This window comes from Tribolium castaneum, chromosome 6 (genome assembly GCF_031307605.1).
Source record: "Tribolium castaneum strain GA2 chromosome 6, icTriCast1.1, whole genome shotgun sequence".
Classification (NCBI taxonomy): domain Eukaryota; kingdom Metazoa; phylum Arthropoda; class Insecta; order Coleoptera; family Tenebrionidae; genus Tribolium; species Tribolium castaneum.
In genome coordinates, this window is record NC_087399.1 from 9,415,398 (window position 1) to 9,439,469 (window position 24,072).

The 24,072-nt window shown below is 31.7% G+C and overlaps 4 protein-coding genes across 5 annotated transcripts in view; 3 read left to right on the forward strand and 1 right to left on the reverse strand.

Annotated features, from left to right (window-relative positions):
- Positions 1 to 24,072, forward strand: part of Pym (Partner of Y14 and Mago) — a 442,733-nt gene that overhangs the window by 100,537 nt on the left and 318,124 nt on the right. The gene's annotated exons all lie outside the window — the stretch shown is intronic.
- On the reverse strand, positions 455 to 20,553 carry Inos (myo-inositol-1-phosphate synthase). Of its 2 annotated transcripts, XM_962093.5 has the most exons (6): positions 20,416 to 20,553; positions 9,562 to 9,711; positions 8,944 to 9,372; positions 2,999 to 3,496; positions 2,838 to 2,946; positions 455 to 1,106 (listed from the first exon to the last, which is right to left on the reverse strand). In XM_962093.5, exons 2-6 carry the CDS (start codon positions 9,667 to 9,669, stop codon positions 670 to 672), a joined length of 1,581 nt encoding a protein of 526 aa, XP_967186.2. In that variant the 5' UTR covers positions 9,670 to 9,711; positions 20,416 to 20,553; the 3' UTR covers positions 455 to 669. The 2 variants fall into 2 exon arrangements, with proteins under 2 accessions (XP_967186.2, XP_064213741.1); XM_064357671.1 differs by lacking the exon at positions 20,416 to 20,553 and having other exon boundaries at positions 9,562 to 9,820.
- On the forward strand, positions 12,404 to 18,159 carry LOC103315248 (hypothetical protein). The gene is made up of 5 exons (XM_008203442.3): positions 12,404 to 12,539; positions 13,020 to 13,403; positions 13,454 to 13,562; positions 17,193 to 17,269; positions 17,319 to 18,159. The coding sequence occupies exons 2-5, from the start codon at positions 13,020 to 13,022 to the stop codon at positions 18,048 to 18,050; spliced, it is 1,302 nt and encodes a 433-aa protein (XP_008201664.2). The 5' UTR covers positions 12,404 to 12,539; the 3' UTR covers positions 18,051 to 18,159.
- Positions 20,647 to 22,122, forward strand: LOC100142315 (hypothetical protein). Its single transcript, XM_008203453.3, has one exon. It carries the CDS (start codon positions 20,647 to 20,649, stop codon positions 22,105 to 22,107), a length of 1,461 nt encoding a protein of 486 aa, XP_008201675.2. The 3' UTR covers positions 22,108 to 22,122.

Below are 24,072 nucleotides of genomic sequence, written 5' to 3' on the forward strand. Positions count from 1 at the left end.
CCCATTTATAAATAAATTTATAATAAAAGTGTTTTCTTTGCACAGTGTAACAATTTAGTTGCATTTTATCGAAATTAAAAAAATATATTTGAATTGAATTGAATTGAACTGACAGATTTGACATTTATTGATTCAATTGAGCAGAGCGGCACATTTTTTTACATGTAACCAATTTCAAAGTTAACTAGATGAGAATAAAATCACATTGTATAATCAGTTAATTTCATTGTACTTTTATATAGGAAATCAATATTATATGTAGAAAAGCTAGTAACTCAACCAATACTATAATGAGTTCAAATGATGTAACTTCAAAAATGTAATAATTTGAGCACTTGGTCACTTTTTGTGCATTCAACAGCAACAATTAATCATTTAAAATTTTACGGTTTGGATTAGTTTAGCAATCGTCTGATCGTCAATTTCTGCCTAATTCAGAAAAAAAAAGTGCGACTTCAATCAATAAACTTTTATTACTGTGAAAGGTACAAAAGTAAAATACTTTCATTATCACAATTAACAAAATTATGTTCCGTCCGTGTACAGCCCATCAGAATGATTTGAACCATCATATCAAGGAAAACATCCAATAAACATCAACATTTTAAGCAACCAGGACAGGATATGTTCAAATTAAACTGAAGGAAACAACAACACAAAACAAAAAAATTAATGCCCGCCATTCTGAATTTTAATCTTCTTTTTATGTGGCTCGTTACTAACTTCATCTTTCATTAAAAACGGCACTTTGTGCTCAAGCAACATATTGGAATCAGGTGGCAAACCCAGACACGCTTTCATCACGTTCTCAATACATGCCCTCTGTCTGAAAAGAGCATTGACGATAGGAGTGTTGTGAGGCACCAAAGGTGCCTTGCATAAGTAACTCAAAAGCGAGAGAACACTGTGGAAACCCACAAACTCTCGGTCGCCTTGTCCTTGTTTCTTGAGATGAATCCTCGAGCACAACTCGGCCAAAATTATCAGATCTAGGATAATAGGGGTGGCCAAAAGCGAATCCTCGCAAGTGTTGTGCACCACAATGGTGTTGAGACCTCCCATCATTATTTCAGAAGTGTACTCGTCCATCGCACGCTTAGAGTCGCCTAAAAATTATAACATACAAATATATATTGCATATTATATATTCTACAGGGTTATTCACATAAGACTCCCAAACTGAGTAAGTAAAAAAAAGAAAGACAAAATATAGATTATATAGCTAATAGGATTCCAATTTTCAAATTTAGAATCTGTTTTGTAAAATGTATTTCGTGATACATTGTTACAATTTTGTGAATAACCCTGTATACAATATGTTTATACAGGCTGATTCCTTTAGGGCCTACATTAGAAACTTTTTAACCTCTAATATAGCTACAGATTTAAAATTTTGTATACGATCCAAATCTACCATTCTGATTTCAACTAAATTATTTTCTAAATTCCGGAAGAAATTGGCGCCAACTTTAAAATTTAAAATAGTAACCACCTATTTTTATTACATTTTTGAATTCGCCTCTTGAAATTGAGTAAAATATATTCTAGTTGTTAGTACTTATCTGCCATAGTTTTTGACATATGTCAATTTTTTTATACAAATTTTTATTTGCAGGGGTTTATTTAAAATATCACAGCTCGTGAATTGTTTACATTAGGTGAAATTTTTTTTTGCATTTGATAACCAAAGACTCGAAAAGTCCTCTGAAATCTTTAGGATTGTCAACTGTCAAATTGCAAGGCTACCATGATTTTTTGAAAATGATGATTAAAAAATTCTTATAAAACAGTTTTTATAATGGAATGACCTTGTTTTTTCAATGGCAATCAAAACAACATCAATTTCTGTGCAAACATTTATTAACATCATTTATATCTATCTCTTACAGTTTTTGAAATAATCACACAAAACTGACTTTGGCTCGTTACTTTCATTCTTAATTAAGTAAACTTTCAAAAACATATGATAAAATTATGCCATTAATTAAAAGAAATGTTCAATTTGTTCAGAATTTTCATTCAAGAAGTTCAAAATTCGATGTTGGACTGACTGAGTTACTTTACATAATTCACTAAGTTATAATAAACCATAATTAAATATTATTGTTCTACTGCTTATTCGATAATGAACGAGTTAAAAATTAAAAAAAAATTGTAGTTTTACAATTGTTGACCATTTTGCAAGGTCTACTTGATTAACTACGAAAATTACGAAATAAAATCCGTTTTTTGTGATTTTTTTCAAAAACTGTAAGAGATAGGTATACAATGTATTGATAAAAGTCACCTTAAATATCGATTGCCGTTAAGAAAATAGGGTCGTTTCATTTGAAAAAACTGAGTTATAGCAGTTTTTTTAACACCATATTGAAAAAATCATACTAGCCATGAATTTTGAAAATTGATTATTTTGAAAATTTTATACAACCCTTGAAACCTTCGGTTATCGAACGCAAAAAAAAGATTCGCTTACCGTAAAGGGCTCAAGGGCTGTGATATTTTAGATAAACCCTTACAAATAAAAATTTTAACAAAAAAATTGACATAATTATGTCAAAAAAAATAACAGATAAGTACCAACACCTTGGGTAAATTTTACTCAGCTTGAGAAGGGGAATTCAAATATGGAATAAAAATGTGTGGTTACTATTTAAAATTTCAAACTTGGCGCCATTTTTTTGTAGTTTCGTAAGCTCAGCCATTTTGAAAATAATTTAGTTGAGATCAGAATAGTCGATTTGGATCGTATACAAAATTTTAAAGCTGTAGCTATATTAGAAGTTGGAAAGTTTCTAATGTAGGCCCTAAAAGAATCACCCTGTATATCATAAACTTACCGACATATGGGACGTACTTAATGACAACCACATGATCGGGTTTTTCCCCCGGTTTGTACAGAATGTCGTTAGAATCGACCATATCGTCAACAACGTTACTTTTCGATATCTGTTTAAAAAATTGTTGACGCAATTAAACAAAACAAGTAACAATAATTTACCTCCTTGGAGCGGAATTGTTTGGGCGCGGACAAATTCTTCCCATCATTATTCCCTAAATGATTATAGCTTACAATACTGGTCGGTTTAATCCCTGCACTGACCAAAAAGTCGACCAAAACGCTCTTAATTTTGGTCTGTCCTGATTTGAAATCATCTCCAGCGATAAAAACGTTATTTTTTTCTGCCATTTCGATGATTCCCGGTACGAAGGTGTTTTGTGGGGAGCCGTTGATGTAAGTACATTTCATGGAAATGGCAGCGTAAGCAAATAGTGTTGATGGAGAGATTTCTGGATGGTTTGAGGAAATTGCCAATTTGAGATTAGCGTAAGTATCGTTTATTCCGTCTACGATTTCAGTGAAACGTTCAGTGTTTGCTGTCCATAGGATTATGACTTTGTCAACGTTTGTTTTCTTTTTGAAATTCTCGATGTCTTGGCAGATTTTCTGCACTTGTTCGAGTTTGGTTCCTTTGATGATGTTGTCGGCGCGAGATGCCTGCAAATTAATATCGCTTATTCACAAATACTTATTTGTACAATAAACGATCAGTTTAGTGAATTTAATACAAGGCATGACGCGATAATACAAAGTTGGACGAATACCTACTAAGCTAATTAGTCCTCTTTTAGAAAATCAATAGAAGGTAAATTAGGTTTCAAAATTATTTAAATGTCTGTAACTAGAGGGGGAATAATATCGACCAGAGAATTAAATAATTATTTCTAGACATTTATAATGAAAATCAGTTATTTCATTCCACAATTTTCGCGATGTATCTAAACTGCGCAAATATAAGTAAATATACAGGATGACCCAGGGGTGCGTAATCGGTCTATAACATTTTTTTTATTTGAAATATTGCCATGCTGTTTTTATTATCTGATAGATCGACTTAAAGTCCACAAAATAAGAATATTTTTATTATACACAGGGTGTTGTATACAGGTGGTGTATATTTTCTTAATGGCAGACCCTTATACAGGGTGCTCAAAAAATGGCGCACCAACTCAATGGAGTGTGGTAAAGAATTGCTTACATATAAAGGTAAAAATAGTAAAAAAATTCTTTGCATTAAAGTTATTGATAAACAACGAATTTTAAATATATGATATGTGGCAACATTGTCTAACAGTCGTGATCGCAATAAAATTTGAGCAACAATAAAAATAAATTATTTTTCAAACGGTTTCCTAGGAAATAGTTCCCAGCGTTGCCACATCTACAAACTGTGATTTTTTTGATGAATTTTAATTTTTTAAATTAAAAAAACTGCTAAAGTCTTATGGGAAATTTAAAAATAGTTATTCATCGTTATGTTAGGGAACGATTACTTAGTGTGAAACATAGAAACATTAAAAAATAATGAAAACTGAAGAAGTTAACAAAATAAGTTTGTAGCTCCAGATTTTTTTAAATATGACTTTAGGAATTTTTTCGAGATTTTTCCCGTGATCTACACATGCTTCTCAACAACGTACCACTGAGTTGGTGCGCCATTTTTTGAGCATCCTGTATATTTCTGCATAATTAGACTTTACGCAAAAAATAATGTAATTTTATATAAGCTATTATTAATTATTTAAATTTTCGATAAAAAAGACCAATATTTAAAAAATCACTGCGAAGTCGCCTATGAATATTTTCCGAAAAATTTACAGCAGAAAAACTCTGAATACGCTGTAGTTTTAGCAATAGTCGACTTTTACTTGAAACACGCAGATAATGTACAGGTGTGCCCAAATCACAAAAAGTTGAATAATTCATTTTTTTCAAGTGGAACACCATGTATTTCTTTACACGTATAGACACCACTGTTCTATATTGCCAATACTTCATTATGAAACCGTTTATCAACTATTTCAACAGCGAGAGGTTAGTGCTGGAAATCAGTTAATTGTGCCATAAATTTCTGTGCGCCGGTCGCTAAAATTTTTATAGCACTCGTCGTACAAGTGAATAGAATGTTGAAAAATAATAACGAGATAGTGTTCATTGTTATTAACATAGAGCTAACATTATGTAGTTTTTATTTATCATGCTTTTTGTTCGATATATTTTGTACTTGTTACATTAATCCAAAAATCTAAAAAATTTCTACAAGTCCTAACATGAGTCACTTGAAAAATGGATGAAAAATGGGCACAGATGTGCAGACGCAATGATAGGACATAAAATCAAAAATGTTTTTCTGTATCCTTTGTTGTGCATATAAAACCTAAAAGGACTTTGAAATTTGTTTTCAGAGTTATTTTTAATTTGATAGAAAATGTTATTTTTATACGAAAAAAACTGTTATGTTGTTTTAGGAAGTTTCTTATGTTTATTTTTTATTTTATATTATTATTATATTATTCACTTGGTATGCTAATATGAGAAGTCTTATAAAGCATAATGTCTCATATTGGGAAATCTTTTCTTAAACATGCAAATTTCACATATTCGACAAAATCAGACTTATAAACTAAACTAATATTTCTACTATTAATAAATTTGTCAACAACAAAAATTTTTAAATAAAAATAAAATGTTCTTGATTGTGGAAAATTATCAATCTACTTGCGTTATAAAAATAAAAATAAAAAATATTTTAACACATTGCAATTAAACGTTAAGGTTGAACTTAACCAAAGATTGTTGCTTCATCACTACTTTAATTTTTTTTTGAAATGGAAATGAATATTTTCGATTGGTAAAAGTCGTTCGTGGCATGTGAAAAGACAGTCGCGATTCTTGTAATACAAATAGTGTTTTAAATCTCGGTGTTATTAAACTTTTTGGGTGCCCTTTAGACATTTTTTTGACTCAAAATCAAAGTGCAAATACCCACCACTACTTCTTTCTTAAATTAACGCTTAAAACACTTTTGCAAGTATAAAGGTAAGAATTTTAATCCGTAAAATAAAAAATAAATAATTGCTATTGTATTCAATTTTTTTCTTTCTGTTTGTCCTTCTTTTTTCGGAGTTTTTGCAACCACCCTTATTTTTTCCTCAATTTTATGGGACTGCTGTAATCACTTGTCGAATTTTTTGTTCCTCTCAGTTAATTTCTGGTATATATCTATTTTTTGGACAATTTTTTGTATAACTTATGTAATATTTTTTTCGCTTTGTTGACGAATTTTCTTCATCCCTCCAAGGGAAGCAATAATAAAGTTTAATTACCGACCAACAGATGCAACATACTTTCTCCGACTTCTTAAAAAGTTAGGAATATGTTTATGAAAAAAAGCATTAAAATCGAACATTGATAATTCGAACCATCGATAACTCGCGAATCCCGTAGCACAAAAGCCGCAAAATTCTGATATTTATTATTCGATAACTCAAACAGTTGACCTTCAGTAAGTCAAATTTTTTGATATATTTTATTTTGACGATCCCTAGATTGCAATTTGCCTTTCTAATAAGTCGGACTTTATCCTCTATGACTTTGAGTCCAACGACAACTTTGTACGTGCCTATTTTTATTTACTTACAACTTACAAATATGTATAGGTACCTAATAAAATAAATTATGTAATAAAAAATAATACGAGTATCAAATTAATTTTTCTGTTGAAGAATATGTATTTTTGGTATTTTGCTTATTAAGAAATATTAGAAAAATTACTCATCAAAACTTAATGAAATTTGGTGAATGGTTAAAAGTATTTAAATTATGTTCAAATGTTTATCAAATTTCTATCTCCATTTGTTCTGAGGATACAAGGTTAACTTGATTTTTTTGTGATGTACTCGTAACACATGCATAATTCCTTATTTAAAAAAATTGAACTGATGAAATTTTGTTAGCTTCGGAAACGTTGTCTGTATCTAACGTCAGCTCTTCTCTGCCAGAACTTTTACTAAAAAACTAATGAAAGTCAACAACAATTGTTGAAATAGCACTTTTTAACTAAAAAAACACATTTTGATAAAAAAATATTTTACCCATACTCCAAAGGAATACCAAGGGAATTATAGATTACAGCGGACAATTTTATTCAAGGTTATTAACACCTAACAATTCCCGTGATAGATAAATATTTTTTTCAACCGTACCCTAATGAACATTTTACTTTCATAATATTCATGCGGGAAAGTACCATTTTACCGGACTAGTCCGCTCGGTAATTTTTCCCGGACTAGTCCGGTAAAAACGGGACAATGAAGTTGGAAATTTAGGAATTTATTTATTATAAATATTAGATGTACGATTTGTACCGAAATGTTACATAAAGAATGAGGTATTGCAACTGCAGTCGTGTTTTTAACATTATTAATAAAGTTAGACGCTCCTTCGAGATGAATAAATCCTCATCAAGGTTACAAAAAAAATGTTGTACGCATTACGTCCGGAATGTGATCTACTGCTACTCGCTCTGGTATTACTTACTCGTCCAGTAAAATCTCACTTTCCGGACTCGATACGTAAAATTCTACTATTTCTTAGTAAAATAAATTTCTACAAAAATTAAATTTATGACATTTTTAACATTTTTTATAAAAAAAAACTGAAAAAATACGTTTAGTTTTAGTTCTGGTAAAGTCTGAACAATGCAGAAGAAGGAATAAGAGACAATATTTGACTACAATTCGGAAGTAAAATTACCGTTGGGGGCGCCACTAAGCTAGGTCGAAAACAGTAACCATAAATGGCGGGAAAATGTTTATTCGGATATTTTGAGCGTTGTACGAATTTTGGGGCTTCACAATTATTACATTGCCTATGCGGAATGATTATGGCATCTTTGATGCAAGAAACTTATGTTGACAAATGAGAGATGACGAGGAAAACACGAATAACGAATGACTGTTTGGTTCACTTTCTTTATTGGAAAATTATTACAAAGACATTGAAAAGCCTACCTTTTGGCATAATTTACGTTTAAATGTATCAGCAGTTGTTAATCTTTATTGTAGTTTTGTAGATTTACCGCAGCATTTCATGATTTTTTCAGTGGAAAATTCTAACCTAAAATTCATAACACTTCACTAATTTATTGGTTTCTTGAGCCAAACTTTGTGTTCGCTGTGATCCATTACTTATAATCTTTAATTAGACAACTGTTTGATAACACTTTGTAATCAAAATTTAAATATTTTTCACTTTTTATCCACTTTCAAGTTCCAACAATAAACACTTTATACCATGAAAAACTACAGAACCAAAGTCAACGCTAGTATTTACCACCACGTACTTTTAAAGTAATTCTTTCTATTGTAAGTAATTAACACTATACACGCAAAATTGTTGAACAATTCATTAAATGTCAGTTAAATGTGGCATTACCAAAAATTTCTTTACTGTTTTCGACATAGTTCAAAAGTCATTACCAGAGGGCGTCTAGTTAATTTTATTTCCGAATAGATATGAAGAAATAAACTCTATTACCTTACTACATATTTGCATTCGAATCTTTTTTTCAGGTAATTTTTAATACACGAATTTTCAGTTATTTCAGTATTCTAGTTTTCGAAGTTTGACTGAATATAAATATTTCTACTCATTCTTGCGTAGTTTAATACGAGTATAGATCTTTTTTTATAATCCATACAAAGTATTTTTTAGCCTGTGACATAATAACGATTCTATGCCACGTAATAAAGGTCAAGTTCACTATTTAAATATTTGTCAATATAAATTATTCATTAATTTCAATGATACAAAAAGCACACTCATTTAATATATTTTGCGGAAACATTTCAAACATTTTCCGACTGGAAAAAGGCTATAATATCGCCCGCAACCATTTATTGAAAAAATACCCAAAAATCTTAAAATAATACTCTGACGCAATATTTATGTTTCTAATAATAATAAAGATAGTCTAGTTTATTTACTAAAAAAAGCCAGAGTCGGCACACTTTGAACTATGTATAAAAACCAGCGAAAACCTACCATGCTAACAAATTGGTCAATAAAACTAATTAATATTTTACGATAATATAAAGCCAAACCTGATTTGCTGCAATGAAATCCTGGTCGTAGATCGACGGCCGCGGCTTCAAAGCTGCCATTTTCGCCTTGAGCTGCTGCTGCAGCCCTGGCTCCAAAACCTGCGCCCTTTCCATCGCTTCGGCCAAATTGGCCGAACTGATATCCCACCCATCAATCACCAAATCGTCGGGATGTACCGTTGGCAACAACTTGCCCAATGGTACGTAGACATCGCCACCCAATCTAACCGTGCTAGCCTGGGTAACAGACCCATACCAATTCGCCTTCTGGACTCCCTTCTTCGTCTGCCAAGACAAACCCTCCTTGTTGGCCAAAACGGCCGCAGTAAAAGTACTCCCGTTGTTCCCGCCCCAGCCCACTAGCATCACCCCCACACGGGGGACTTTGCTCTCGGTCCGTATCACCAGATGTTCGGTGACGGGGGTGACCTAGAAACCACGTGCTTTACCGTCACATTTGCCCACCATCTGATGAGCGAAATATTCTGGAAAATTGTTCCAGAATATCAGCTGTTGAAGGGGGTATTGATTTTCCAGCCAAGCCGGTCGGAAAATTCCACCGACTTGACGCGCTTACGCCGATTTTTTCTTATCACAAACTTTGGGCTCTATACCTACCTCAATTTTGTTCCCCCTTTTTTCCGCTTTGGTGTATAAATAGTCATAATTCGTTTCGATGTAATTGTCACAGTATTTCACTTTGGGGCTGTTGACAACAATTTCCATTTTTTTGACTTTTTATTTGCGCTTAGCCAACGAAAATTTCAACTGGAACAGAAAAGACGCAAATTTGTAGCGCACAACTTCCACAAACGGAAACAACGTTGTTTGAACGACTACTGAACTTGAACGCGAGCTTGATATCACACAGCGCTTCATGGAATATGTTCCCGGGAACGGCGGCGCAGTTATTTTCGAAATTATCGACTCATTTTTGGTCAATAATATCGAAAACTTAGCTTTAAGCGACTCATTCAGTTTATTTTGTTGTTGGCCGTTTTTAAATGCCGAATTAAAAATATAAAAAAATACAATGTGTGCCGCGGTTTTACTTTACCGTACAAGTGCAAAAAATACCACTTTACGATACTCATTTGACCATTATATCTAGTTAACTTTGAAACTGGTTTACATGTAAAACAATTTTTGCCGCTCTGCTCAATTGAGTTCTCTGTCAGTAAATGTCAAAACTGTCAGTTGTGAAATTTACAAATTAATTAAATTCTTTTAAGAATTTTGTTAAAATGCAACTAAATTGTTACACTTTATAAAAAGACACTTTTATTGTCGAAGCTTAATAAATGTAGAATGGTAATATTCAGTGTCTAAATGCCTGTCACTAATTCTATAAAGCGGCATTTCTGATGGAAATGAAATGAGGAAGTTTCCAATTTTTCAAAATGTTATTATTTATTTTCAACATAATAGTACTCAAATCAAGAAATTGAATGCAAAAAAAATTAATTCGATCGCTTTAAAAATAACAAAAATATACGCTTTTTTGTCTGCCGGTTTGACAGCAGTCCCTCTTTGAGCCTGATGACGTCACATGGCATAAACTATTCATTTACTCACTACTGTTCCTTTCGGCATTGTATTAAGATCTCTGGATAATTTTATTGACTTAAAAAAATAAATTTTGAAAGAAAATGTTATTTGTGATGATTGAAGTAAATTGTTTAAGTAGATACTGTAATAAATTACTAATAACTAATAATAATCCAAATTACTAATCACACAAAAATCAGCGTTTGCGATTTTTTTTGCTTTATTTCTTTCTGTATGCCTTAATAATAAATATTAATTAATGAGAAATATTTTCATTAATAAAATATTATTTTATTTATATTATAAATAATAAATATAATAAATAATAAAAATAATAAATAATATATATTAAAATTAAAAATATTAACGAATGGAATTTTTTATGATTTCTAGAACAAGCGATGCTTGCAAAATGTTTTGTGCAAAAAATATGTAAAAAAATAAGTGTTCTACAAATGACTTCTTACTAAAGATATCAGCTCTTGCATAAACAGAAATACAATTTCTTTATTTGTCAATGCTTTTGAAGATACGTTCGATGAATAAGTAGATGTGGTTTATAATTATAAACCTATAGTTTTCAAAGATATGAAATTACGATTTTCTTGTTTTTTAAAGTTGTAATGTTCTCATTTTTTGAAATCAAACGTTTTTATAACGTGAGATCTCTAAATTTTATTTATTTTATTTGGGCTAATAGTTAAACATTCATAAAAGATATAGGAGTGCAATAGCTAAATGGAAAAAATTGATGAACAGCGAAGTAATTTTTGAAACATGTAAATTTTAACCAGATACAGCCCCTCAAAGAATCGAATTTTCCACAGACGGCAGAGGGCAGCTGAGTCAATTGTGCCGCGTGACGTCACACCTAGCGCGATCTGTCAAAATTCGAACTTTAAGGTCTCATAACTTTTTATTTTTGCGAATATAAAAAAATGAAAAGTACAATTATGAAGACTAATAATGGTAATAATTAAAAAAAAATGGAAACTTCCTCATTCACAGACGACTAGACGAGAATCATTTAAAAACACATTGTATGGTAGCGCTCAGCTCCGTTTGCGTGTGCGTCATCTGACATTTCTGTCACTACGTTTACATAGCAGGGGCATAGCGGTGACGAACTATCAAATATTTTTTGAGGTTACGAAGTGTTTAAATTATGAGTTGTTACAAAAAGTACAGTTTCACAAAACAAGAACTAATAAACGCAGAATCAAAAACCTAACGAAACGCAAATCACAAAACAATAAACGAACAGAAAACACTTGCGATTAACACCGATAACACTTTCGACAACCATGCGACGACGTCTATAATTTACTGTCAATGTCAGTTTGACAAATTCGTGACACTTGACGGTGTTGTCGAAGTGCACATGTAAATTAATGTTCAAGGTTACCACCCTTAGATAGCCCTTAGCTGTTTAAATTTGCATTGTTTTTGATAATTTTTTATAGCTTTGTGTTGGTAATGAAAAAAATGAATTGATGACGCACACGCAAATCGAGCTGACCGCCACTATATATTTATAGTAGATAAAAAGCAAAACTGGGAAAATACCAGTATACGTATTTTCATGTTTTCTGTAAACTAAATATGCATGAATGTGCTGATCACTTGTAAATCGGTAACCGTAAACTGTATCAGTCTATGCAAGGTGTAATTTCAAAGTTTATTTGTTGAAAAACAAATAGTTATAAGAAAATTTACCTTATTCATTCAATGTTGCTTGTTCAGCGAGCAGATTACGTAAAAAAATCTAATGAACTATAAACACCCTCAATACATTTAAATAATAAAATTTTATTAAAAGAAAAAATAATAAAATAAATAGGACGAGGGCGGGCACCTATATCCCGTCCAGAATAAATAATGAATTCGCAAGGGTTTTCTGAAAGAGGGGGACAGCGGGCATAAATCAATACTCTGCCCCCCTTTTGTAGAAAGGGCGCAGTCACAAGTTAAAAGCTGTGTGGGTAACACGCTACTAAACCGAAAAGAAAATTCATCGGAAAATTGCATCAAACGACTTATCTGCCAAGGTAAAAATAAAAAACAAATTCTTTTTATTTAAATTTAAATTTTTATCAACATTGGAACGATTCAAACATTTCTAAACTTATTGCTTGGTTGACAGTTAAATGCAACAGCGTCACCTGGGTTTTTTCGTTTTAGTTATTATTGTTTAATTATTTTAAACAATAACTTAGTCATTTTCCGATAACGGTTGCCTCGACTAAAACCCAGGCCAGAGTTACGTAATAAAGCAGCCCATTTTCTAAAGTATGGTGTTTAGTTTATGTTTTTACGTTAAAACAAGCGTTATCACCACAGCTGATGCGTTGAAAATGCTCAAAAATTGCACTCAACGCACTTCAAGGACGCGTCGATAAAGTCCAAGTTCCCCTGTTCCGGGTGTAAGCTCCCACGTCGATTAGGACAGGGCTGGCCTTTGCACAGGGCCGTCTCATGGCAATTTTGTATTCGATTAAATTTCACCCACAAAAATATTTTTGTTGCAGATGAAGTCGAGCGTCCAGTTTGCGCCAAACAAGCACTTGGAGAACATCAGTAAAATGTTTAGGAAATTATACAATGATGAACAACTCGCCGACGTGACATTGTGTTGTAAAGACGGCACAATCAAAGCCCACAAACTTATTCTCGCTACGAGTAGTCCGTATTTCCATCGAATTTTCACGGAAAATCAGCGAGAGCATCCAATTCTCATAATGCACGGTATCTCTTATCAGAACCTACACGATCTCATTGAATTAATTTACAAAGGCAATGTCGATGTTCTTCCTGAAGCGTTAAATCCATTGTATGAACTAGCGGGAGAGTTTCAATTGGCTGGAATATCGGGAGTGCTAAGAGATGAAAATGATAAATATTCCGACCTAATGGTAGGGAAAAAAACCTAAATTTATTTCGATCTTTTATTGAATTTTCGTAGAATGGAAGCCACGGACGTGACACTCGATACAAAGGGCTGAAACGAGTCGCTGTCGACTATAAGGACCCAGAGCCAAAAATTGAAAGTCCCTCAATTTCTCCCAAAAAAGGTACGGAATTAATTTCACAATAAAACGTAAACTTAAATAAATGAATAATAAATAAAAAAACTATTTGTACTCGTAAGTTTAATAAGTCTATACTAAAGCAACGAAAATACGACACACATTTGTACATTTCTAAGAATTTATAATTATTATTATTTATTTAAATTCTGCGTTTATTGTTTTTACTATGCATAATTATCTAGCGTTTTCTATGTTAAAAGCTTTCATTTAATTTGCTTTGTTGTCTGTTTGTCTGTTTTTTTATTTTTGGAACCAAATTTGAAAGCGTTCCTGTTGTCCGAATGAATTGCAATTTTGCATACTTACGTAATCTGCGTGACAATGCAATCTTACATAGTTTATTACCCTTAAGGGGGTTAAATGGGGTGTTAAAGTTTAAGATTATATTAAAAAGGGATTTTCGATTTGTCATACACGGTATGTTGTGCATTATGTCGTCACGGTATGTGTGTAAAAAGCACATAGTTCATTCACTTACAGAAATATATTAACACCTAATCATTTTCATTACGTTTTGTTACAAACAAATGTCGTTAATTTCTTTAAATTCATTTATCTTGGACGATAAACACAGATCAGAGTTTGGAATGTGCTGTCAAAGGCTGTTTTCTACCACAAAAAAAAAACAAATAAAGAGTATCTAGTTAAATAAATCGCAATTTTGAGAATTTTTGAGCGAAATTTTTTAAAATAAAATCAGTTCCTAGTTTAAAAATGAGCTCTGAATCATTCTAAAGTGGCACATAACAGATAATGTTATTGTTTTATTATTTTTCTTATTTAGTATGTTTTGTTAATTTTTTTCTTTTAAAATACTCCCTATTTAAAAAAAGTAGCAATATTCAAAAATATCGTAACTTAACTAAACTGGTTTGATGGGTATTTTAGCTTGTTTCGATAAAATATCCCAGTTTCTGGCTTAAAATTGTCTAAAATAATGTTATTCTCTCCTATTTCAATGAGTTTTTGAAAAAAATTCCATTGAATTCAGCGGCTCATTTTCTCTATTATACCAACTTTCAACGAGATCTGACATTTTAAAATTTTTTGCAAAAAATTAACATATGCAATTTCTATAGTGGAAAATTTTATTCAACAAAAAAATTCATAACCCGAAAACTAAAAGTCGTAGAGCAATGTGGTTTGTTCCATTGAATTCAGCGGCTCATTTTCTGTATTAAACCAACTATTAATAAGATCTAAACTTTTAAAGTTTTTTGCTAAAAATTAACATAGGTAATTTATTTCTATAGTGAAAAATTTTATTCAACAAAAAAATTCGTAACTCAAAAACTAAAAGCCGTATAGCAATGCGGTTTGTTCCATTGAATTCAGTGGCTCATTTTCTGAATTATACCAACTTTTAACGAGATCTGACATTTTAAAATTTTTTGCAAAAAATTAACATAGGCAATTTCTACAGTGGAAAATTTTATTTAACAAAAAAATTCATAACTCAAAAACTAAAAGTCGTAGAGCAATTCGGTTTATTCCATTGAATTCAGCGGCTCATTTTCTGTATTATACCAACTTTTCACGGGATTTAAAATTTTGATTTTTTTTGCTAAAATTTCCAGAGTAAAACACCTTCAAGAAAGTGAAATTTTTTTTTTGAAAACTCGTTCTATCATAGTTTTTTGCACTTATATATGCCTTAACAACCTCCTAGAGTTGTTAAAAGTAGAAAAAAAATGAATTGCTTCGATTTTTAGAGTTTTGATTTTTGCAATTTTTGTCGCAATTTGGGTCGATTCTGGGTACCCGGAACATTTGTCAAGCAGTAACTCCGGAACTATTAGAGATAACCCTATGAAGTGTATTATCGTTAGAAAGCTCTTTTGATAATCTATTTTTTTCAAAAAAGATATTTGTTCTCCGACTAATAGTTTTCGAGAAAATTTCTATTGAGAATTTGGAATTTTTTTTGATGCCAATCATTTTGCATAGGTGAGGATTAAAACAGTTCCACTTTTTCGAATAGTTTAGTCGTAATTGAGAAAATAAAAAAGAATTAAAAAAAGTTAACACCCCCCCTAAAAAATGGTCAATTTTAAAAGTGACCCAAAATCAAATAAAACTGATCTTATCTTATAGATTTCGATGTGCTCTTTTCTCCTAGCTCTTTTAGTTTGGCCGTAATCGGCGATTGAAAATTGGAAATTTTTTGCGAAATATCGCCTTAAGTCCTATGCCATTTTGTAGAGTTTTTTTATCCCGGTTCTCCTGGATTTTTCCGATTTTCGCAAACTCTAACTCTAACTAACTCTAGTTTCGCTGTAATTGGCGGTTAAAAATAAAAAAAATTAAAATGACAACCTTTTTTTGCGTTTTTCTCGGAAACTGTAAAACTTAGAGCAACAAACAAAAAATCATATGATAAAGCTTAATTTTGTCTATTTTTTCGATTAAACCCTGTGCCGCTCCGGGCAACGGTTCCGGCTACAGAGGCGATTAAAGTTTTACACAAAAAAAATTCATAAAAAAAAACTAAAAGTCGTAGAGCAATGCGGTTTATAATGGAATTAGTGTGAAGTCTAATAAATGATTTTATTTAGTCAAATTTTATGCAGTTTTATGCAAAACTTATTGAGTTAATTGAGAAAATTTTGATTTCCTGAGTCAGAATGACCTAAACCACGCAGAATATAAAAGTTATTCCTACTCGTATTAAATTTGTTACGTACTTTGTTTTGATGTTTTTATATTTCTGACTTATTTCGACAAAATCTATTGAAAAATGTTAATTTCTTGTTCAATAAAGAGCTAAAGCACTCAACAACAACGTAACTCAGACCCTGTTGTTACTTATACTGTTGGTATTTATAAATTTTTATCTCTTTTATTATTATTTACGTTTGTTTTGTTTTACCTATTTTTTTCTTTTTAAAAACTTAATCTAGTTTCGACAAAATAATATCGCTCAGTAAAGTTTCTAACAGTTTCACTCTTTTTTTAGATTTTTATGTGTCTTTATTCTTCATTTTTTTCTTTTTGAACATTTTGGCTTTCTACAATGGAATCTCTTAAAATACGTAAATTTCTTGCTCAAAAACACTGAAATACTCCACTAGCTTGGTAATTTTTCTAACTTACCTTGAGAAAATCTCAAATATAAAGGGGTTCGGACTCAAAATGGCATCAAATTACGTAATTTTCTCGAACTTCAATGCGTTTTCAGCGAAAAAATTAATTAATGACAAATCAAGGAAGTGCACGTACGAGTTAAACTGAATTTTTGTTTTTTTTAAACGAAATTTCTTGAAATATTTGAATTTCTGGTCCAAAAATAAAGAGCTAAAAATAAGGGATAACATAATTAAGATCCTATTTGATGATTTTTTCAGCTCTCAAAATTAAAGAGTTTGGAACAAAAGGTAGTTTTTTTTGAAATTCAAATTTTTTTATTCCACTTATTTTTCTTTTTGAAAACTTCAGCTTGTTTCAACGCTATTTCTTAAAAAGTGTGAATTTCTGTATCAAAAAAGATCCAAAACATTCAGAAACAACGTAACCTAGACCTTATTTAGTAATTTTAGTAAATCTTTCAAGACAAAATAATGAATGAAATCTTTTGAAATACAACGAAGAAAAAACAAATTCACTAATTTTTAGCCGAAATACAGACTTCTGACGACTCGATACAAATTTGCACCCACTCCCCTTCACCTGACGTAGCCACCGAATGCGAGGTAATCTCCAGTTCTGTGCCCACAATAAAATAATCGAAATTTTCGTTAGGAACCTTCTCCAGAGAAACCATCCGAAGAAGCGCCAAAATTGAGCGCTTGGGCTAAGAAACAACGCAAATTCAAATGTGACCTTTGCCCTAGCAGTTTCAAACGTTCATCACATTTAACCCGCCACCAGCTTGTCCACACTGGAGAAAGACCCTTTGCTTGCGACCAATGCGATAAAGCTTTCTCAAGACACGACAAACTCAAACACCACATTCGAAAAACACACGAACAGGACTACGAAGCTGATTATAACATGGAGTTATCATCACATGGAATCCTCGCATCTTCATCCCCATCACCTCCACTACCTTTCGTAATTTCGCACGTTCGAAGTGAGGCCGATGACGAAGCCTCCTCTCCTCCAAATCCGCCAAAAAGGCCAAGAGGCAGACCAAGAAAATACCCCGTTGTTGAAAAACCTTTGATTAAACGAGGACGGGGAAGGCCACGTTTGAATCCAACTCGGCCAACGGGAAATGGGGAAAATTACGATATAACTAATTTACCATATGGGGATTTGGAGTATTTAACTATGCCGTTACAAGAGTCAGTTATGATAGAGCCATACGTTGAAATTAAAACCGAAAAAGATGAGACGGGAGGATCAAATGAAAAGAAAGATACAGTGAAAGATGAGGAGGAACCTGGGCGAGTTAGTCCCACAAATTTGAAGGTCCTAGAAAATCGAATTGCGAAAATTGGGGAGTGTACAATTTCGGTAGCGAACCATTAATGCCATTAAAACCAAATATTAGGATTAGTTCACTAGAGTTACTCAAACTGTCACACTATTAACTATTAATTATGTACAAAATTACAAATAAAACTGTTTAGAAGTGGAATTGGGATTGTTTATTCAATTTGCCACCTCAGTTTAAAGCAAAAAATAAAAAACATATTTAACTGTCTCAAGTTATCTCACGCGAACGTAAATAACTCTTAATAAGCAGTACATTACAAACTAAACTGTGGAAATATAATAAATTTATGTTTTGATGAAGTCGTTTTATTAAGTTTTGTTATGAAATGCTAATAATACCAGCCATTAGAAGTGATAAATGTTTTTTTAATTTTACCGCCTTTGCACTTCGTGGAAAAAGTGGGTCATTTAAAATCTTTTTTGTAGTGGTTACATATATCTATAGGATAAGATATGAAACGACGCACAGTCTCGATCAAAAAGAATGACACCCCTATACCAACCGGGCCAGATAGCAAAAATGCGACTAAAATGTTTTAGGTCATAAATTTCAACAAACAGTTTAGTTATCAAACTGTCCAGCTAGTTTACACAATATCCAGTTAGTTTATGAACTAGCCAAACATACACATTAACCTTAAAATTAAGCTCTGGTTTAAAAGGAAATTTATTATTATTATAATGATAATTATTGTTTTTACTATTATTATTATTATAATTAGTAACGTTACTATTATTATTATTATTATTAGTAATTTTATTACTTTTACTACTATTATTACTATTATTATTATTACTAAATACCGATCATAGCTTTTCTATAGTGAATGTTAATATACCAGTTTAGACGAAAGTGCTTAACATTAGACAATTTCTTGCCTAAAAACTGTAAAATGGCTTACATTGGCTGGAAACACAGTTTACAGATGATTCTAACGCATAGAAATGAGAAAAGGCTCATATAACACACAAAATAGGCTTTATTCTTGCTTAACCGTATCATATCGAAAAGATTTGTAGCTGCGGTTTTAAAGGTGTCATTCTTTTTTATTGTAACTGTACAAATAAAACGTTCCCATCCTTGATAATTCCGTTAATGTCGCCAGAGAGCGCAGTTATTTCAATACCAACAAGTTTTTAAAGCAATGAAATTCAAAAAATAGTTGTATTTGTATAACCCTTAACATAGCAAACAAATAAATGTAGACAGATAGAGCTTTAAATTTTCAGTAGTATGACATAAACATAATGCAAAAATTTTATTGTAAACTATAATTATTTTTTTTTAAAGCTTTTACCCTCGCTTTTACCAATTTGCACTCTACCCCTTATTTCAAAACGCTGCGATTACGGTTACAAATGTAAGAAAAATGTTAGGAAAAAAGTTGTAGAGAATTAAATTTCCTATAAAAAAGTCCGTGACTTTATATTTCGATAAATTAACTTACCGTTAGTTAACCACCGGTTAAATAAAAAAATTCGTCTTCGAACGTCGTTAGGGCCTAAACCGTTGACGATAGAGACATGGTCTCGTGTTTTTTTTTAAAGAAATTTTATTCTCTACAAATTTCTTCCTAACATTTTTCTTGTATCTTTAATGGTATTCGCAGCGTTTGAAAAATACGAAACAAAGAGCAAATTATAAATTTTAAATATTTTTTTCTCATGTTTCTTATGAAAATTTTAGTCGTCAGTTTTTCTCAGTCTGTTAAAAGTGCAAAGCTCCATATTTTTGCATTTTTTTCCCAATTATTAGTGAATTTGTTGAATTTAAATTAATCTAAAACGAATTGGCGCCGAGACCGTATGACACTTGAAGCGCCCTCATTTTTGCTTTGCCGAACTATTTTTTTGGGTTCAGAAAATCCTGCGTTTTGTATCCCGTTTCGTGTCCTAAGTTATAGTTCTCCGTAGTAACTACTCCGTACTATTACTATTTATACCAACATACAAAACTAAAACTTTATTCAAGGACGCCAACCATTTATTACTTCACTACTTTACATAGCTATTTATGAATAGACAACGACAGATAATATTAAACTTTATGAAAATTATTTTGACTGGTTAGTCACTTTTATAACATTTCTATGACGAAAATGTTGACCAATTAATTGACTTATCACGAGCTAATTTAAATTTTGTTTTTACAATATTGGCGACACTGTATCTTGTATTAATTTGTGCTCTTTTAAAGAACCAAGATTCTTTAATTACATATTAATAGAACGTGCGCACCTATGAAAATTTCCGGAAATTAAAATAAGGATGTGACGTGTGACGTAATTCGCACATGAATAAACAAGAAGGCGTCGATAACCTCAAATATCGAGGCAATTTTTGAAACTTTAACGCCTCTGTCCACAATTAAAATAACTAAAACACAAAAATCACTCACCAGTTTCACTGCTAAAGAACGATTTGCTAAAAATTACACGTTTGCAAATTACAATTGACGCACCCGCTTCGAACCAGAAATTTGAATAGTAAAATAAGTTGGCAACCCGAATTTTACAAAAAAATAAGTTGGCAACAGGAAAAATATTTTTTGACAATTAGTGGGTGTACACATAACCTCAGTCTGCCACGTGAGGTTATTTTTTCGCCTAAAATAGAATAAATCCTGAAAATGACTCGATTTGCACGTGCAAAGGGTTCGAAAGCGTCCAACGAGCGAGTTCCCGAAGATGCCACGTCCTGGAGTGAGATGAAAAATCAATTATTGGAAAAAAATCAAGAAATTGAAGCAAGTAAAAAAAGACAAGAAGCGGACAAACAGCGCGAAAGTAACTATAAGGCTTTCCTGCAACAAGTTGAAAACGACGTAGTGAAAAATAGTAAATGGGCGGAGTTCCCCCAAACAGACAATAAACCCAAAAAGAAGAAAAAACTCAAAATTGTGGAAGAAAAGAGCGGAATCAAGCGTAAAGCTGACGCCCCCCTTGAAGAAACTAGCAAAAAAGTCAAGAAATTCGTCGAATGTGAAACAAACGATGTAACCACCACACCTGTAAAAAAATTCAAGAAGAAAAACGCTCCAAATATTTTGGCGAAAAAAGGCGGCAAGCCTAAAGTGAAAAAAACATTAAAAAAGGGACAATTAATTGAAGAAAAAGAGAAATTAGCCGAAGGTGATGTCAGTTGTGAAACTAATGCTCCAAAACCTTCACCAACAATTAATAACAACGAAACAGAACCTGTGAAAAAATTCAAGAAAAAAAACACTCCAAACATTTTAGCGAAAAAAGGCGGCAAACCTAAGGCGAAACAACCCGTGAAAAGGGAACCACTAACCGAAGAAGATCGCAAGAAAATTGAGAAGAAAGAAAAGCGTCAACGTCAGCTTGAGAAAAAGAAACTAAACCAACCACAAACCCCCAACTTGAAGAAAGCCAAACCTAGAGACAACGAAAAACACGAACGACGTAAGAAACCCCAAAACAGCATGATAATAAACGGAAAAGAAGTGCCAATAGCTTACGTCGACGGCTTCCCTATTAAAAAAGAAGACGCGGAGCGAATCCGCCAATTACGCCAACAAATGATCAGCAAAGGTTTACCCAGAAGTGAAATTAAAATCGCCCTGAAACTAGAACGAAGAAAAGCTGAAAAAGCATTCGCTCGAGAAAAGAAGAAAGTGTGTTTCAATTGCCGAAAATCCGGTCACAACTTATCCGAATGTCCAGAATTGGGTAAAGAAATAGCTGAGTCGTCAGGGACGGGAATTTGTTTCAAGTGTGGGTCAACTGAACACACGCATTTTGAGTGTAAAGTAGTGAGGGGGCAAGAATTTAAATTTGCGCAGTGTTTTATCTGCCACGAGCAGGGTCATATCGCAAGACAGTGTCCTGATAACGCAAGGGGGTTGTATCCGAAGGGAGGGGCCTGCAAGGTGTGCGGGGACGTGACCCACTTGAAAAAAGATTGTCCAAAGTACCAGATCCAACAACAACAGCTTCAAGATAATCTGCAAATTGAAACTATCAGCAGTAGTGATAATCCAGATAATTTGAGTAAAAGTGACGAAAATAGCAGAATTGTAACTAATCGACCGAATAAAATTATTAAATTTTGCTTTTGTCTCATTTAAACCTCATTTCCTTAAAAAAAACACAATATCGGCAAATATAATACCAAGAAAAAAATATTGCTTTCGTTGGTGAAAAGTTTTTCGCTTAATTAGAGGGAAATTTTGCAAAATAACTAAATTTCTTGCTCACAAAACGAATCAAATCACTATAAACAAGCCGAATACGTGTCAATTTTAATTTTTTTGGCGAAATTTCACAAATAAATAAGTTTCTTGCTTAAAAATATGATGAATCTAATAAAAAAGCTGAAAAATGTCATTTTGGGCGAACTCCAGCAAAAGAGTGTAAAATAGGTAAATTTTCGGTTGAAAAACGTGCTAAAAAGTAAAAAAAAACAAAACTAATATTTGAGCACAAAAACGCAAAAATATGCTTCAACATCTGAAAAACACATTTTTAGTTTTTTACTTATAAAGGAGCTAAATCTAACAAAACAGATCAAATTTAAAATCGTTTTCGAGATTCTTTTGAATTTTTTAGTGTCAATTCCACAAAATAATTAAGTTTTTCCAATTAATAAAAAGCACATTTCATATCTAAAACAACAGTTAAATCAAAAGGATGATTAAGATGAATAAATTAATATTTACTACTCACACTGCTATCGACAACATGTATAACTAAGTAAAAAAATAAACAATTCAATAAATTCCAATTTTCAATAAAGCAGTATTGTTTATATTTTAATTTATTTAGGGTCGGTTTACAGAAAGCGAATTAAAATTTAATTCGGGATTAAACTAATTCCAATTCTTAAGTTGCTATTTACTTTGCATTGACAAACGCCGAATTAATTACAAATTAAAATATTTACTTAATTAAAAATGTGCATTTTATTAACAGTAATTAAAATTATAATAGAAAAAAATACACGTAAATAAGGAAATTTTATCGGCTTTGCCTCGTGCTGCTAAGTATATTTTTTCGTAGATAAAATTCTCCTTTATTATTATAAAATTTGCGAATTCCAAGTTCAGAACGTTATAGAAAGCGTTGTTCACTGGTCCGAATGTAGAAACAAAATCAAGTTTGGGGCTTTCCCAGAAAGATACATTGATTTGAAGGTGCACTTCAGGTGCACTTTGATTTACGTTTTACTTCAATGCAAGCAAAAATTTTCAATGCTATTTATGGTGTAGGTGATGAAAAATAATAATGTAAAACAATTTCTCGAAAAATTTGCTTTGTTTTGCAGTAAAAAAATCGTAAATTTTCGTAATGTTTCTTAAAAATCAGACGAAAACTATCAATAATTAAGATTTTTTTTGCTTCAAAATAAAGCTAATTTTTAATAAATTGTTTTACATTATTATTCTCCATAATCATCCATACCATAAATCGCAATAAACACTGAAACTTTTAGCTTGCATTTGGAGAAAACACAATTCAAAAAGTGATTTTCAAACCAGTGTATCTCTGAGGGGAAGTCCAAAATCTTATTTTTTTTTCTATATTTTGACTACAGAAGTCAATCTCTACAATGCTCTTAACTTGGAATACGTCAATTCTGAGACACCTTGTATAACAAAAAATCTAAAGTAAAGTCATTTTCCACCTCTATTTGAGATTGTTGGCCTGTTCTGAAAAGTATGTGATATAAATGTTTTTCTTTTATAAAACGTGCTCAAAAGGCTCTATAAAAGCAGAAGAAGTGTAATTTTCTATTTTAGTTGTGACTACTTTATATTTTGGTTTATTAAAAATGACGAGAGAAAACTGATTGTTCGATATTTTTAAAATCACATAAATAATAATAATAATAAATAAATATGAAATAATAAAAAAGTAGTGTCTCACTTATATTTTGTCTAAATCAAATGTATGCCCTATGTAGGTATAACATATGGTTCAAAAAATTGTCGTGTCAACTTTCAAAAGAACCCTCCGCTAAACTCGATAAACGTATATAAATTAATTCGGATTTTTAATTTTTTGTCTCGCTTTTGTTTCTAATGTTAACGTAT